Below are 18,131 nucleotides of genomic sequence, written 5' to 3' on the forward strand. Positions count from 1 at the left end.
TAAAAAACCTACTTTACTTAACTGTCAAATATCGTGTTTCCATTTCAGACATAAATATCGATATCATTTTTTTATCAGTCTGTAACATCATAATATCTGAACTCTTCGAAATTACAGCGATTTCAGCCTTTGGTTGGAATAGTGCAAAAAAAGGAAAAAATTGTAAAAAAAGTAAGAATAATTCGATAGATTGGTGAAAATCAAATGCCCCTATTATAAAAACGCATATGTCAATCGAGCGATAGAAAAAAGAAAAACAAAAAAGGAAAAAAGACGAGCGGAGTCGTAATTCTGGCTTTCGCGTGATCAGTAGACGATTAATAGACGCATAATTGACGATTGGCCATTGACACCGACGCGCGATTGTGCATTTGCCGTTCAAATGCGAATCCTTCAGCAAGACAGCCGTCGTTAATTGAATTTAATTGGTTTTGAAAGCGACGGCCTGTCTCTGTTGCCGCGAGGCGCGAATGCTTTCAAGAGGTAAAACCGCGAAAATTAGATTGATTAATAATCCAGGATCGATTCAATCGGGCCCGACGCATTTTTTCGGTACCGATAAAAAAACAAGGATCGAAATCCATATATTATTTCAATGACGTCGATCGTCGATCTTCGATGCTACAGATACAGAAAAATATATTTTTCTTCCAGACTTTTAAAGTTCCATAAATATATATAGCTATCATTTTCCTTGTGTCTATAGTATCGAATTAAGTCATCGAAATTATATTAGTTTTTCGATCTCTAGACAAAAACGCATAGCTGTGTTCGAAATTTCAATAAAAGTCGCTATAAAGCAAATTCAATTTTAAACTAAATTTGTGTGTACAAGTTATTACAAAATATAGATAATAATATATTTTATAAAACATATTTTTTACTACATATATTATTACATACAATTATATTTACAACCGTTAATATCTGTATTTTAAATGTATAATTTTATATTATTTGAGCAAGATCATATATTATGCAGTATATCTCTCCTTTCCAAAAAGCATGAGAAATTCCTTATTCGTCAAGAAAATGTTATAAAGTAACTTCTTTTAAAATGATTTTAAATGTTCTGTATAATAATAATAACTATTATTAGTGTGCCGAAAGAAAGTGAGCGAATATGAAATGTCGACGATAGCACAGCTCTACGTATTCATCGTTGATCGCAATCTTTGCAGAGGCGGCTCTATCATAGGGCGGACTAAACGACCACCCAGAGCCTCGCAATGTGCAAGGGTCTTGTGCTAGACCACAGTAAACACTCGTGCTAAGGGTTTAGGCGCGCAAGCGAGGACCCTGGGTGTTCGGAGGCCTCGAGTATGCAAGCTCCACCAAGCTTGACCGCAACAAACGCTCTCTTCATCGAGGCTCTCGACATGTGCAATATATACGCGAGAAAGGCTTTCGCGTTTCTAAAGTGCCTCACACATGCCATCTTTCTCGAAACCATCTTCGCCCTACATAGACACAGGGAAGATAAACACCGCGAATTTCACTGAGGACCTAAGTACGCGAAACCTCGCCTATCTCAAATAGAGCCGCCCCTCCCTATGACGTCTTTCGCAGCTATTGTAGCATAAAGTGGAACCTACTTCGATCCAGAGATTTGTAAAGCCCACCTCGGCCATTTTTGACTTTGCATATTCGATTCGTATCGCTCCCCGGTCAGAGGAGAGGAGAAAGGACCCTTGGAGAGTGGCCATCGCCTGGGCCGCGTAGCGAACGTCTTGGTATTCGACAAAGGCCACTGGCGACCCTCCCTTCGTGTGCATACGAAGCCGGGAGAAACCAGGAAAACTGTGCACAAATAAGAGAAGCGTACAATACGTGCTCTAGTTAGTCGTAAAGACAGTACTCTGGTAGAAAGGGGGGGGGGGGTTAAGGGTTTAACGGGGGTTTTGGTTATTGCTTGGTTGCCAATGATGATTGTCGATGATGTCGGTGGTGTTAGGCAGTGCCGATATAAGGTAATTACACGGGGGGGATGCGACACAAAATTAGAATTCATCGAATTCAAATCTTAAACATCTGTGAATTTTTTTCTTCGACACATACAAATTATTTAATATGTTAAAATAAATATTTAATATACTCTTTTATAATTGTATATAAAAGATCAAATAAAAAATTAAATAATAAAATAATCTCTATTTTTTTTATAAACCTGTGTTATATAATTTTCGGTAATTAAATATCGTGTAAATATATTGAAATTTTATTTTTTTAAATATCTATTATTTTAATATTACTTAGAAAATCATTATAAATCATTAGAAGGATTACTCCCATTATCGTAATCCTTCCGGATTAAATTCACAGTGTACTCGGTGCAAATCCGCGATTAGGTCGATTGTTGGCGAGATCCAGACATTACCCTCCGTGCAATTGTGTTCGGCACACCGACAATTAGTACACGACTGGTCGCATGGTACGGGTACTAGTACAGGTGCGTCCTATATGCCTACGAACTACGACGGTGGCAAATGATTAGCGGATGTCGGTGATATTTGGAGGCGGTGCTGTTAGTTACAAAGCTTTCGGCGTTCACGGACTTGCACAATCTCAACACCATCGCGCTCTAGCCGGAAATTTAGGTGCAGATACTTGATGCTTCCTCGTTTACCCTTCAGCGTCGATTACTATGGTTATTGATCTAAAACGTTTACTTAGCTGATCACAGATCCACAACGAGAATAAACGTAAATCAGAATCCGCAAATTTAAAGATTGATGCATACACAAATCTACGAATGTATAGATTTGTGATGCCATAAATTCATAGAGTTAAGTAATTCTCCTGAATACTTTTTCTCTTTATTTTACAATTTTGTGATAAATATATGAAATTGATACCTTAAGAAAGAATTATAATAGAAAAAACATATACAATTTATTAACATTTAAAATTAAATATGTAGGTTCAAGATTAAAGATTAATTATTGTAATAATTATATATCGATTAATTAAAATCCGTAATACGCTAAAAATATTTTAAAGATATTTAAAAAAAAGTTAAATCATTAAAAGAAAATAATAAGAAAAATTTTTAAATAATAAATCAAGAAATCCAGAGATATTAAACTATAAATATATAAATTGTAAAATATAAAATCATGTTGTTTATATCTATTATAACTTTCCACGATTTTTAATTAATTATTAATTATTTAATGTACTTAACTTCGACAATACTCAAAAATGTTTTGTCGCGAAATGTTAACTTTACAAACATATTTTTATTCAAGCCTATTAACGCGTAATAATTACCCGTGCAAGAACAATGGTCGAATTACATACGACGAACACAATGTATTCACGTTGCCGACAACGAAATTCCGTCGAATACTCCCGTGAGCTACCGAAAATTGCAGAATGCGCAGCGCGCCTTCCGCACGTGCAAACGCGTGTAATTAACTCAGGCACTCACTTACGAATTCATACTGCAGAACTCCGGGGTTTGTAGAATAATGAGATTTCGCGGGCTAATTATACGGGAGGGGAAGAAGGGCTTCTCTATTGGCGACAGAACTTGCAAGACAGTCGCGCACAGGCTTCCGTCAGCAATGAAACTCGAAAGAATAGACAACGCGTCTTCTGATTATTATTCATATATTATGTATCAAAGAAATTGTTATTAACGAGCAACGATTAAATTGTTTTTAATGTAGTAGTAATGATTCTTATATCTCGCGTCGCGTAAAATTAAAATATATATAAATGTATGTAAATGTCAATCAAACTAATAGCTAATTAATATCATTCATAAAAAGATTACAAAAAGATTACAAAACTATCATTCAGAAAAAGATACAAAAACTGATTTATCTTAAATTAAATAATATTTTGATTAAATTCTGTGGTCAACAAGTGTTAAACTTTTATTCTTCGAGAAAAGTCATTCGGCGATTATCTGCAAAATTTAATATAATTTGCAACTTAATATAATTTCTCAGATAAGATACAATAACATTATTGCTATATAATTATATATTTTTTAAATGCGTAAAACTTTTATACTCTATCAACGTTGTCAATTCTTGGATCCTTGAAAATTTTTGATCTATTTAATTTTCACAAAGTTATAAATTATACAAGAAGAAGAAGAAAATAAAAGAGTAATTCTCTGCAATTCTTAACTTAAAACTCCAACTGATGACCATAGTAATCGACAGCAAAAATATCGAAGCAACTATATTCCCAATATTCAATCGTATCATGTTTTTTAACAATATCATATATAATTTTGCAGCAAAGCCTGCACAATATTGGTTTACACAATTTTCCCTTCTCATTATTACAATCCCGTGACTGCAAATACGTGATTGGAGTTTACAGTATTAATCAAAGGTTAACGAACGAGCTTCAATTTTTGTTATCCCCACGTAGGAACGTGTTCACACCCAGCGAAACAGCGAGATATTAGCCGCGGCGTGATTTAACGCAGACATTTAACTTTTTCAAAAAATTTGAACATATCGAAAGAGTTCGTAATTCCCGATGCAATGATTCACAACACCATACCGAAGGCATACTCAGGATCGTGGGAAGGTTCCGCATGACGGGGCACGTGAAAATAATTTATTACGCGAGCGCAACCGTAGTGTGCCTGCCCGGATAACATATTTTAACTCCACCGTTTGTTGGATAGCTTGCACTTAGGCAAGTAGTCTAATTGCATAAGTGTGTATCTCCGTCCGTAATTAGCGGTTCACCGTGATTTAACTACGATTTTGCGTTTCACGCTCCTTGTGACCCGAAGGTTTTCGTTCATGATACATGCAAATCAAAATTGCGCGAAATAAAATTATTAGATAATACTGATATTTTGCAAATTTTTGGAATGTAAGGAATGATAAAAATTACACACGTTATGCATTATATTGACCTGTATATGCTCGCGTTTTCTCTTAGCAGCATTCTTTGCCTATCGTAAAAATCCTTGAACGCATATATCCTTGCTAAAGTTACATAACGATGCGACAGCGTAAATTATCAAGAGCGTAACAAGCCTTTACTTTCAATACACAACATATCGACTTCTCGTTTATCTAGAATTGATATTCGCGAGAATTTTATTTTAATTTAAAAATTATAATTATATAGAAGAATTTCTTTTGATTAAACGATTATTAAGAAATCCAATTAGTAGATATATTACAGATCCTCTATCACTCGCGTAAATAAAAATTCAAGAATCAAAAGATCTTTAGGTCTACCAATATAATTTAAGAAATGAAAAATCTAAATATATTGCAGAATTCGATCCAGGGATACCAAAAATGAAAAATCCAATAATTTATAGATTTTCATTATATGTATGATTATTAGTAAATTTAGTATAGATCATATTCTTTCTGTCATATTCTTTCTGTCCATTTAAAATTACGAGTAATTATTTCAAACCAACGTCATCGTGGTATCATCACCACGTGGTACACTGATAAGACCCACGTGTATCGGTACCCGTATTCAGTACACATATATCGCCAACATGCAGGCGTAAATATGACTTGTTTAAAGCAGTCTATCATCATTGTTGTCATTGTTATAAATATTCGTATCTGACCTTTTGCATTGGAATATATAAAATTAAAATTTTAAATTTTACGTATATATATATATATATATATTCATTATGTGGTCTTTAAATATTTTATATGAAATTGCATTCTGTATATATAAATTGAGATTCCGCTAGAAATTTTGATAGTATAAGAATAGTCTTCACATCTAAGGAGCATCTAGGTCCATCACTATATCAATGTAATTCAATTTTTTTATTAGATCCAAGAAAACATCTTTATTCAAAAATAAAAGGTACTTCAATTTAGCTTGTATATTTCTAGAAATCTATTTCACGGTGCATTTATACTTTTATCACGTCACGATAATGTACCTTGATGCGTTCTAAAGTGTCCTTAGATTCTCGACGATCACATATACATACACATATAATATGTGTGTATGTGTGTGGGCCGTACGATATATAAATATACTAGATCGATAAGCAAATATACAACCGTATCCAGTTCGCTTACATACAACTAACAAAAGGGGATAATAAAGTACGAACGGAAAATGTCTAACCTGCTGAATATGTCCTTTAGTTCATGCTCGGACACAAACTGGCCCAGGTTCGCCACGAAGAGGGTGGAGCACTGCGCATTGCTGACTAGGTTCGGCTGCGACGAGGGTGACCCGACCGGTGACGCCAATGCCGGCGACGGTAGAAAATGAGGCAGCGACGCGTGTATCGACGTCAGCGTTGTAGGATGCGGCAGGGACATAGGCGCCTAGAAAATATATAAATACTTCCGTCATACACTTGACTCTCGCTCCGCTTGGCCGCGTGAATAGAGTCGGTCTGCCCGCGAAACGACGCGTTTGCATCAATCCGCCCTGGTCTTTCTCTACATTTCTGTCCCTCGACAAAAAAAATGTACCTTTTCAAATAGCAAAAACTAAAGTCTAAAAAGTCGTCCTCATGCAAACGCATTTTGTCAACCAAAGGAAGCATTAGCACGTACCATATGCAAAAAAAAAAGGAATTAAAACAAGGATTGTATAAAAGAATATTTAAATAGTATTTTGATCTTTCAAACCTTTTCAGACTAATATATGTCTTTTATAAATTTGTTTTGCTTGCATATATATTCGTGTTAATGAGCACGCGATACTATGCGATAGCGTATTTTTTTTTTTTATGGCAAGTCATTGTCATGTCATAAAAATAATTGTCCCGTTCTGCTTTTAATCACAAATAAAGGCATAAATTAAATTTTTTATCTGGTTTTAAACTTATTGCTGATGCTGATGCAAAGTTATTTCAAATAGTACGATATTTTTTATTAATAAACTAGAGATAAAATTTAATGTAGCTCTATACTAGAGACAGATTATTTATAAAACGCGAAGAAATACAACAGATTTCTCATTTAATTACGTGCAAAAATATATTTGCAGCAAATATCGTTGACATGAAAGAAATTCCAAATCATTTACATCGAGTATCACTATTAACTTATCAAAGCGATGACAGATCTCGTCAAGGTCTCAGTCAGTTTCATCAAGTCGCTCGAAAACGTATTTAATCAAGTTAGATATTCGACTTAATAAGTTCCGACGTTATTGCTAGCGGGTTCTCGGTTCGTTATCTCTTGAGTGGATATCTCGAGATTCATTTCTTTTCTACTTCTGTTAAAAGAACGGCGAGATGCGTACGGTGAAAAAGGAAATAATAGCGCGGCAGTCCGGACTCGAGAACCTTCGATTTATCAAACGTTCAATGCAACGGATTTTCTCTCTCGTGCCGTGGATAAATTCGAGAGGAATATCGGAGAATCCTCTCGATTTTCGTAATAGGGATGATTTGTGTTCGAGATTTCATGAGAGATACAAAATTGGCTTACTATAAAAGCCCAATCGTTTCTAGACGTTTCCTCAACACGAGAATTTTTCAAATTTCAAAATAAATTAATATTTTCCGCGCAAAAGTAATGATATCGTATACTTGACTTTGTTTGTAAAATTACTTTTAGCCATATAATCTCTTTTTACATAATTTACATAAAAATTCTATACTTTTGCTATTCAATTTATTCTGCAAAGACATTAAATAAGATGAACGAATTAGAAATTCGTAGAAAGTCTGGAAACGCTAATAATTAAATGATGCAAGAATTATCTATATAATTTAAAAAATTCTTATATCTAAAAATTTAAACACTCAAATAACTCCTTAGCAAAAGAGAACTTAAAATAAACATGACCTAATAATAGAATCTATTTATAAGAATTTGCTTATTTCAATATTAAAAAATCACATATTTATGAATAAAATATCAAATGTAAACCTTCTAAAATATAAATTTCTTGCAAACAAAATATAAATACAAATTTTAAAAAATTATAAATCTAAACAAAAATAATGTTAATAATGCAATTATGTATTTAAGATATTTAAAAGTTCTTGAATTAATGGTAATTAAATGTAACAACTTAATGTATTGTATTCATATAAATGTGTTGCGATTTTTCATTCTCGCATTCTCGATTACTTCATGATAGTGATTATTTCGCTTTGAGGTATACGGGAATAATATGGACTTGCTATATATTTTATATATATATATATATATATATATATATGTATGTATGTATATATATGTATATCACAGACGACATCACGCACACATACGATCGATAAAATACAGATAATATCGCGCTCGTACGCATTCGTGACTATACGTCCGCGTTGTTTATCCTCATAGAAATCGTAGATAATTCGCGACTAAGTTACGGCTCGACATTAATGCGTGACAGGTACCTATACAAACCTGGCACAAGCTTATGTCATATTGAAAATCAATATCACGATTTGATGGATGGTACCATCGTTCGTACCACCGATATCTTAAAGGGGGTTGAAAGTATACTCACGCCAAAAAACTTTTCCAATTTTTCGAGTTTTAAAGATTTACAATAATTTTAAAATTATAATTTTATATCTCATATTTTTAATAGATAGAAGAGATATTTTTTGCACACACATATCTTGAAATAATCTCTATTAAATTTGAGTGAAAATAAATTCCAAAAACAGTGCAAACTCTCATACAGTATACACATGGAAATGTAAAACAAAAAATCTAAAATAATTATGTATCCCTTTAACAATATATATATTTATATTTCATTCATTTAATTTTCATGTCTTTAGATTACTACTGTTATGTAATTATGTATCTGACTAGTACTATTTATAATTATGTTTCAGTTTATTCGTTCATTTTTATTAATAGTTATAAAATAACTTTTTTTAAATTTTATTATAGATAGTATTAACAATTAAACATTAAGGATTTTAAATATTTTTCTCAGTTCGTAAAACCAAAATAATGCGAAATGGACACGGACGCGACGGTCGAACCGAATATTGTGCTGAAGAAAAAGTAAGCCATGGATTTATAACGTCGTTCTGCGGCGACCATAATTAATCCATGTCGCGACAAACTTCGGAAGCATCGCAATAGTTTGAAAACTCCACGATTTGAAGCTCGCGTGACGCAAACCCACACGACAGCAAACCACACGTTTCTGTATAATACGCGAGAACACGCAGTGCGACGACAAGTTGCACTATCGATTTATAGCGATGTAAAGCATAATATTTGAATATGTTGGCTGATGGTGCGCGCGTATGCGGAATAAATATTATTTCTAATAATCCGTATGATATATTACTTGTTATGATTATTGTATTAATGTTAGCTGTATATAATATTAATACCAGATGACCTATCATGCATCAAATAACGAGAGGCTTTCGATCGAATTGCAGCCGATTTTCCATAAACAAACATAGCTTTCGAATTATAAATAGCAATTATAGATAACAATTATATATATATATCAATTAGCTTTTGGAAATAACATTTCAGAAATGCAAATAACTAAATCCTTTAATTTTGATTTAATTTTCTGACAACTTTATAATTCGATATTATTTAGCAAGATCTAACATTATATTAAATATATAATATTGGAAAACGAAAAAACTCGACTTTAAATTTGCAAAAGAATTAAGCTGATCATTCAAGCGTGCGATGATAATCCAAATATTTATAGATCTAAAAGAATCCACTCTCCAGAAATCAGTTTCATGAAATCTAAAGGTGCAAAAATCCAAAGATTCACTCAAAGGGCGACTCAAATACTCAAAGCACTAAAGAATTCAACATCGAAAAATCTAAGGAATCTAGGAGTCGAGGACTCAAGGCAGCCGTGATCGAAAGTTCCTTCGGTCCTTGAGTCCTCGCGTGTCTCCTCGTTACCGTGTAAGAGTAATCGAGTATAACGATCATGTATCACTAACGTGCATCGGGGCGCTCGTCGGCGGCTCCAGAGCTTTGTCTGCAGATAGTCAAAGATAGGAACGTACGGGGACCTGAGGATGTAACGCCGGATGCACCAGCGTCGCATGTTGCAGCGTGCCAGGTAATTCGCCGGCTGTAGAATACGCCAATGGATGATGCCACAACTCAGGAGCACCGGGGAAGAACGGACTCCCTAGGTCTGCAACAGAGCACAGGATTAGATAGAGTTCCCCCGAGTAATTAAACGCGTGGTCGCGGACTACATTCTATATCCCTCGCCAGGATATCTACTCATACTAAAATTGCATCGGATTTTTACTTGTTAGACACACTGATAATATTACCAATATATCTCGGTCTAATACACTGATATTTTTGCAGTGTGTAAAATTAATAAAAATTAGCGTGTTAACATTATTTTATTAATTTAAATATAATTTTAAAAATAATAATTTGATTGTATTAAAATATAATTAAATTATTTTCATTGTAATTTGACTGCATTCGTGTAACTTTTAACAAAATTGATAAAATTACTGCCACTCGAGAATTGAAGTATAAAAGTTGAGAAATAAAATTTTTTGAATTTTATTAGAAACATTACTGAATATAAATTGAAATTCAAATTGAAAATTTTGCTCAGTAGATATCCTGCTTTAAAATTATTTTATTTATTTCATATTTGGACAACTTTAATAAAATTTTGACTAAAAATTATTCATATATGTGTGTAATACAAAATGTTATGAAAAGATCGCGTTGATTGTCGCTTGGATTATTTCAACATTGTCGTAATTGTCGTGACATTTTCAACGTACATATAACAACGTTATAAATATGTACGGAAATATATAGTATTGCTCTTCTCTATTTGTAATTGAAATTAAATATGTCTCCAACACAAAGAAAACGAAGTATACCATGTAATTTTCGTGGCAAATATTTACCATGCTAAAGAAAGAACGCGGATAAATTCCATCAACGTTTTGCGAGCCGAGCGATTATGCGATCGATAATGTCCAATTTACGAGCTTTCTTGCTAAAAGCTACAGAGATGCACGAAGACGGAAGCATTGATTACTGTACTCGGGGATTTTCCAGAATTGAATGAACGGAGATTAAAAAAGATCGCGCAATGAAAGCTCAGACGCGCGCATTAAGGATTATCGTGAATTATGTGATATGTACCTCTCAATCGCAATGAAATAATGGTTATAAAAGTCCATATAAATCGCTGTATGTGTTGTATCTTATAAAATTAAATAAAATTTTAAAAATATCACAATCTCTCATGTTAAACTGAAAAAAGATTGAGCAAAAACAAAATTATCTTTTTAAGTCTTTAATTTTTATGTAAAACGTATTTTCTAAAAATATGTTCGTTTACTTGTAATAAGAAGAAATTAATACGAAATTTGAATAATTTAATTTAAACTACAGAAAAGGCTTCATAAATTTTTACTCTGCTTTCTAAGATATATTCTTCTTTTCCTATAATTTAGACGTCACTTTTAATATTCCAATTTTATTTTTTTATTTATTTATTCCTCGTTAAGAAAAATAAATAATAAAAATATTTATTTATTTATTTATAACAGATTTAATTATTTAAATAAAATTTAGAAGCTTTGCATCGTGAATATTGCCGCTCGAGCGAGCACCGCGACGTAGATTATTTGCAGCGATGCCGGTGTAATAGCACGGTGCAGTGCGCTATCGAGCGTAATCGTCGACGGCACGGCACGAAAAAAAAAATGGTCTTCTCAGAAGCCGGCAAATCATTGGAGAGGGACTTATGATTAGGTGTTGTGAGCCGGTGACAATGTAACCGAGCGTCTTTTCCGAGCGACTCGCCGCGCCGGTGAACCTTCGTTCGCGGCCTCGCAAGAATTTCGTTACGCAATTCATAACGTTCACATCGTATGTTATCCTCAAAGTGTTTCAGCAGGTATCCAATGCTAATTTTCGAGTCATTTATCAACCTAATCGCGTAGCTTAAGTGCACAATTTTTCACGCGCGGAGAAATGCAAACGATGGAAATGCGTTAACAAGTATTTGAGTAATACTTTCTGTTCGTTCGTTTCTTTTTTTATCATCATTCGCGAGTGTGTATTTCGGAGTCGCGAAAAACAGCGGCAAAATCGATGACTCGTCATAAAAACGCATAATTACTATACTCCGGTATGAATTATCTTGGTAGGGATTATGCAACAAGATGCTCTTTCATATAGCCTTGTACCGTGATCGGGCATCGCGGAAATCTAGCGTAACCCCTACCGCAATTGACTACGCAATGTCTGTTTTCGATCTACTCTCGATCGAATCTGTATGAGACGAGTTAATAATATTTAAAAAAAACTTTGCACAAAAATGTTTTGACATTGATACGTTTGCAATACTGACACAATATTGTTTTTCAATTATTTATAGACGTTTAAAACTTAATTTTATGATAAACCAATATTGTGTTTAAGAGAATTTCTTGATGCTTTCTTATATTAAAGTATAAGTATACGTTTACAAATTATAATTATGTGTGTAATAAATTATAAATTATAATTATTATGTGTATGAATGTTATTAGTACGATGATAATGCAATAAATTCCGATTAATTAAATTATCGATCAATCGAAGTTGGAGAGATTGTTTATTTAAAGAAAAGTCTTAAAAAAACAAATAAAAATTGGAAAAATGAACAAGAGAGAGATTTTGATTGCCAGAGTAATTTAATTAAGCCACAAATTGTTTTCGTCCTGACATGTTCCAATTAACCAAATGCTTTCCCATTATATTTCTTTGTTATAAATTCAAATCGAAATTGTTAAAAGAATTTCCCAAAACTTTCTCTATTTCGAGTATAAAAACTAATTATATCCGCGAAAATTGTTCTCATTTACACAGACCAATTAGAATATAAAATATGTGCAAAGCAGTTTAATTTTCCAAAAGTTATTCAACTATAACTATCGCGAAATCATCTAAAGTTTAGAGTTTTCTCTTCCTCACTAATCTTTTCACAAGCAAAGGCACCTTTATTTCTATCAACATGCAATTGTTAACCGATAGAAACCGATGCCCTTACGTGTGTGCGTTTGCTACACCAATGGTGTGCTTTAGTCCCTGCCAGGACTGTGCACTTTATTGATTCTAGGCTGACCTCCGATTCGCATGGCGAAGCACACGAGCTCGAGTAAACGCGCACTGTCTAGATAGGGCCAAAGCTTTATCATCGATCACGTATTCCTTTTTTTTTTTTTTTTTCGTTTATTTCGCGAACTACGAGTGAATCCAATAAATTGGGAGACAACGCGCTTATTTTCAATTTCTTTGACTCATGTCAAGAGACGAATCAATTTTTTACGCACAAATAAACGTATCTAAAAAAAGTTACATTTTTCCATTCTCTGTATTATAATTTATATATTTAACTATGTAAACAATAGGAAAGAAAATATTGAGCACCGCAGAATTAATAGATTGTTTGAAGGACTTGGCACACATATTTATATGCTAAATGCATATGACAACTCGTTGCATGATACAGATTCTTATCGATACTTATTTACATATTGACATACTTTGTTTTGCTCTCGATCGAAAGTTTTATTTGAATAATAATGCATATTAAAAATAATACGATCGCACTAAACATCCTACACACTCACATTCACACACTCTGTCTTACACATACACGTGCACATACATTAAAGTTATTAACCTATCATTATATCTTCAGGATATATATATATATATATATATATATATATCATAAAGATATAATGATAAGTTTATAACTTTAATGATTCACGTTCTCCAATCTTGTTGCCTTTCTCCTCCCATCGAAGTGATTAAATTCTTGTACACTTGTTAATAAAAATGTATAGCGAAACATTTTTAACACGTTTAACCCATTCATGGAATGTCCTTGAATCGTCGTATAATAAAGATGTATTGGCATAACGTATTTTTTCCGCGACTGCGACTAATTAGAGTTTTAATTGTTAGCAATATATTTTAAATACATTTCTGCTATTTTTCTTTAAATTGCATGTTTCTTGCTTTTATTACAATTAAAGTGTGTGTTATTCACTTTTTAATTTTCATACAAGTCACATTTACATGTCTACTTACAATTAATTTGTCACATGTCTACTCACAATAACAATCTATTCTTTCTATTCACAAGTAATTATTATAATCTTTCAAATTTTTTTATCGTGTACTCTATTCGTAAACTTATCATCACTAATAATAATTGATAGCTCAAACAAAAAAGTTAATAATTGAGAACAAAATCTGAAATGAATATCAATAAAAAATATATCTGTGTATAGTAATAATGATTGTAAAAATAATGAGAAAAAAAGAGAGATAGAGAGAAAATATCAATTATCTGATTATGATTTAATAAACAGGTTACTTTCATGCTTGATTAAATTCCTATTTATATGATGCTGAACATATTATATACCTACATCTTTTGATATTGCTCAATGACGTCAATTGTTTGTCAGTTGTTACTTATATAACGCGGTTTGTTGTTCGCTACATTTTATTGCATTATTCAAATTAGAATATCGAACTTATATAGTGCTACACTCACAACAAATAATCTAGCAAACCCATATTGAGATATGCAAACAGTTTATCAGAGCTGATAAAAATATATTTCAGTATTTCAGTATTTGTATCATTAAATTTTTGTTTCGACGACGACATAAATCAACATCTTGAAAAAAATGGCTTCAATAATTTAAATATAATTGTTTGAACGTGATTCATCTTTTATATACCACAAGTCTCGTATCTTGACCTATATACTAGTTTTAAAAAAGTAATTATATAACAAATATGTACAATTGTAAATTTCTAGCATGAGCAAATGCAGTTGCAAATACCGCCGTTTATTGTCACTGACCACGCGAAACGTAGACTTACACAGATGCATTATTTTCGAACGCACACACGTGATATACTCGTACGCGAGTAAGAAATAAAACCGCGTAGTGTATATACGATGGAAAAAAAATTATACAAAAGAGCAGTTTCTAAGAGGACAAAGCGCAATTTTTATATCGATTCGAACCGTCATTTGACACACGCAACCCCAACCACGCGAACGCGATACACGTGGTCTTTCACACGATTCACATTTATATATGATACCTACTTGGCATCGCGTCGAAATCAATATAACGCACATGTAGATACACACATGTTACAACGTTAAATACAAATAGCGGTCACTTGCATGGACGAGTCGTGCGAAAACACCGTACGAAAAGCTAACCGAGCATGCCATTTTCCAGCGAGAAAATGCAAGCTGCATTCCTCCGGGCGTAGATAATGCATAATACGTCTGAGCACGCACGGTCGGTGGAAAACTCGGTTAAATGGACCATGAATTTCGAAGCGTACAATCACCGTATCTTCTCACCGCGGAAATCTTGGATCTTAATAAAACACTATCATTTATTGCAATTATTAATCTTGTTAATGTCATATTTCATGCCATTACACGTAATCGTAATCTCTCAAATAAATGATTCCGAATAATATATAAAAGACAAAGTCGTGAATTGTGTGTGCATCAATTCTAAGATATCTTATAACTTATATATATATATATTTAAGTAGACATATGTAAAAATTAGACGATTAATTTTGCAATTGTTATAAATGTCAAACCAAAATGTAAAAATTATTTAATTTAAAATAGCTTTTATTCTTTGTCAAGTCTTGTGCAAAATTGTGTGTGAAATGAGATTTAATTTTTAAAATATTTTATACCAAAAATGATGTAAAAAAAGTCATAATTCTTCCCCACAAAATATGTAATATTCTCAGATTTAATAAAAAAAAATAATAAAAATAATAATTAAAATAAGTATATGTATATTTTTAGGATGCTCATCTGTATACAATAATTCGTATTGCAAACTTTATAATTATACGTTGCATAGAAAAAAATACGAAAGTCATTCGTATGGTTAGCATATTCAACAACGTGCCAGAGATTAACGACCACCAGAGATCGCGTTTACAATATGACCTGATTATTCCTTGGGACTATTCTCCTCCATTTACCAGCGGGCAATATAAGTGACGATCATAAATTTTATTGAACTCGCGCGCACATCGCGTAACTTTTGATATGCAACGAGACAGCGTCTCGATCTCGATTCGAAAGTGCATTTCAAACTTCGACGATATACACTGCCTTTAGAAAATGAATACAAAGTTTCTCACTTCTATCGCATTATATTTTAATGGCAGATTCTTCAACCTTTCTGAAGTCGATTTTTCTTCAGAAGAGAGAGTGTGGAGAATAGTTGTTATTTGTTATTATAAAAGCTTTGCTGTATGTGTATATCTTTTTTTATTATATAATAAATTTTAAATTAAAGTTTTATTGAAATAAAATAGAGTAAGTAAAATATATTCAAAACTGTAATTAGAAGAAAAAAGATTATACACAATAGCATATGCAAACAATTAAATACATAATTTTAGAAGCAAAATATTTGTGACGTAATTTGCTATAAAACTACGTTTGATCACAAAAAACGTAATTATGCAAATAAAGTTGAAAATTGTCGCAAAAAACTAGCACACGGTTTGCATCTTTCTCTCTCGTCACTTTTGCATGATCAAAGTGCAAAAATTACCAATATATGAGTCACATTTTATTATCGATGCGAAAATTTCACGCAAATAAATGGAATAAAAACTGTTACGAAATCTGTGCCAAATTACAATTGTACCGTTAGTCAAAACAATAATATTCACTTTGAGAAATAAAGCAGTTACGAAAATAGTGATAAAAAATCCAGCACTTTCACTGCAGTATTTTATTTTTATTTTTTTTTTTTTAAGAAAAATCTGAGATTTTTTATGTCATGGCAAAATAATTATGCGCAAAGAACTGATGTACACGCCACAAGAGATTATATTTTTACTAACAAGTTGTACCATTATTTCTACGAAGTAGGCCTTCGTGTTTAAGATTACTTCCACCGGCACGCTACTATGTAAATTTATCCCGAGATACTGCTTACATTTAAATTCGATTTGAAAGCAACGAATTACTTCAGATAAACTCAAAGCCGAGACCTTGTTTTCCGAGCAAAGTTCTGACGAATATAACTCCGGGAATTTCGGAAAGCGTTGGCAACAACGAATTCCGAAATCTATCAACCTCGAAAGCATTTATATATAACTTTCATGTCACATGTATATCGTATCTGTAGAAAGCAGATCGATACTCTTCCATTTTTTAATTTATATTTTCTCACAATTATATTCTCTACTGAATTTTTGTTAAAAAATCTCATATTCGTTGAAGAAGCTGTCACTTATTTATTTTACTCAATAAGAATAAAACTATATAATATCAGACAAATTACGTAATTTAAAAATATTATCTCATAATTTAACAAATATCTTTCATATTGTTAAATAACATTTAAAATTTTAAATTGTCTATCAATATCATAAACAATTTTGATGTAATTTGATGATTTGTCTATCAATATCATAAACAATTTTGCAACAAGAAAACAAACTGCCATTTGACTAACTGAAAATTGAACGTAATAAACTTCCATTAATTACTTCCTAAATTTTGTTTCCAATTTCTTCGACATCACCACGAAAGTAAACCTCGTCGAAGATACATTTGGCAGTTCGATTATGTCTTATTGACTGGCTTGGCGTGTGGGGCGGTAAAATTGGGTCATCGTACGAAATTGCTACCACCTAAGCCGAAATTATTCCGCGAAATTTCTCGATGCTAGATACGGTCTATTTGCGCGATATTAAGAACGCCATTAGCAGCTGATTCCAGCCGAGGCTAATAGTACCGGTGGTACCCCTAATTTTTAATCGATTAAATAATCGTTCTACGAAACATTATTATCCAAAATCTGAAATACAGACTAATAATGTGTATACTTTGGTTATTTTAATCTACGGCAAATATTATTTTTTAAAAATATTTGGAACTGAAAATAGCAGATATTTTTAAAACCTCTCGTTTTCGGATTTTACTAATATATATATGGACCATTATAACCATTCCATATCGCTCGAATCCATTTATCACTGACATTGATAATAAATGTTCGGCGAATAGTGCGTTCAGATATTATGGAAGTAAAGACGATCTTTTATCTAGGATACAGAAATCAGACGGTGTGCGTACGACAGCAAGATTTATTGCAGTCGCAGTTTCTTCGGAAACTGATGCGC

The 18,131-nt window shown here is 32.5% G+C and overlaps 1 protein-coding gene across 6 annotated transcripts in view; it reads right to left on the reverse strand.

The window, feature by feature from the left end:
• The window catches only part of LOC145940077 (protein couch potato), a 94,966-nt gene that overhangs the window by 13,518 nt on the left and 63,317 nt on the right, over positions 1 to 18,131 (reverse strand). For 5 of the 6 annotated variants that reach the window (XR_014425956.1, XR_014425957.1, XM_083044918.1 and 2 more), the window contains 3 exons: positions 9,944 to 10,077; positions 6,091 to 6,296; positions 1,596 to 1,800 (listed from right to left, as the gene is read on the reverse strand). Coding sequence is in view for 4 of the 6 variants with exons in the window: in XM_083044918.1 (XP_082901044.1) it covers positions 1,596 to 1,800; positions 6,091 to 6,296; positions 9,944 to 10,077 (545 nt within the window). In the remaining 2 variants the exon portion in view is untranslated. The remainder of the gene's footprint in view (positions 1 to 1,595; positions 1,801 to 6,090; positions 6,297 to 9,943; positions 10,078 to 18,131) is intronic. The other variant, XM_083044919.1, reaches the window with a different exon arrangement.

The sequence above is a fragment of the Prenolepis imparis genome, unplaced genomic scaffold, assembly GCF_030444845.1.
Source record: "Prenolepis imparis isolate NDT839.2.m4 unplaced genomic scaffold, iyPreImpa1.0 SCAF_8, whole genome shotgun sequence".
Taxonomy (NCBI): Eukaryota; Metazoa; Arthropoda; class Insecta; order Hymenoptera; family Formicidae; genus Prenolepis; species Prenolepis imparis.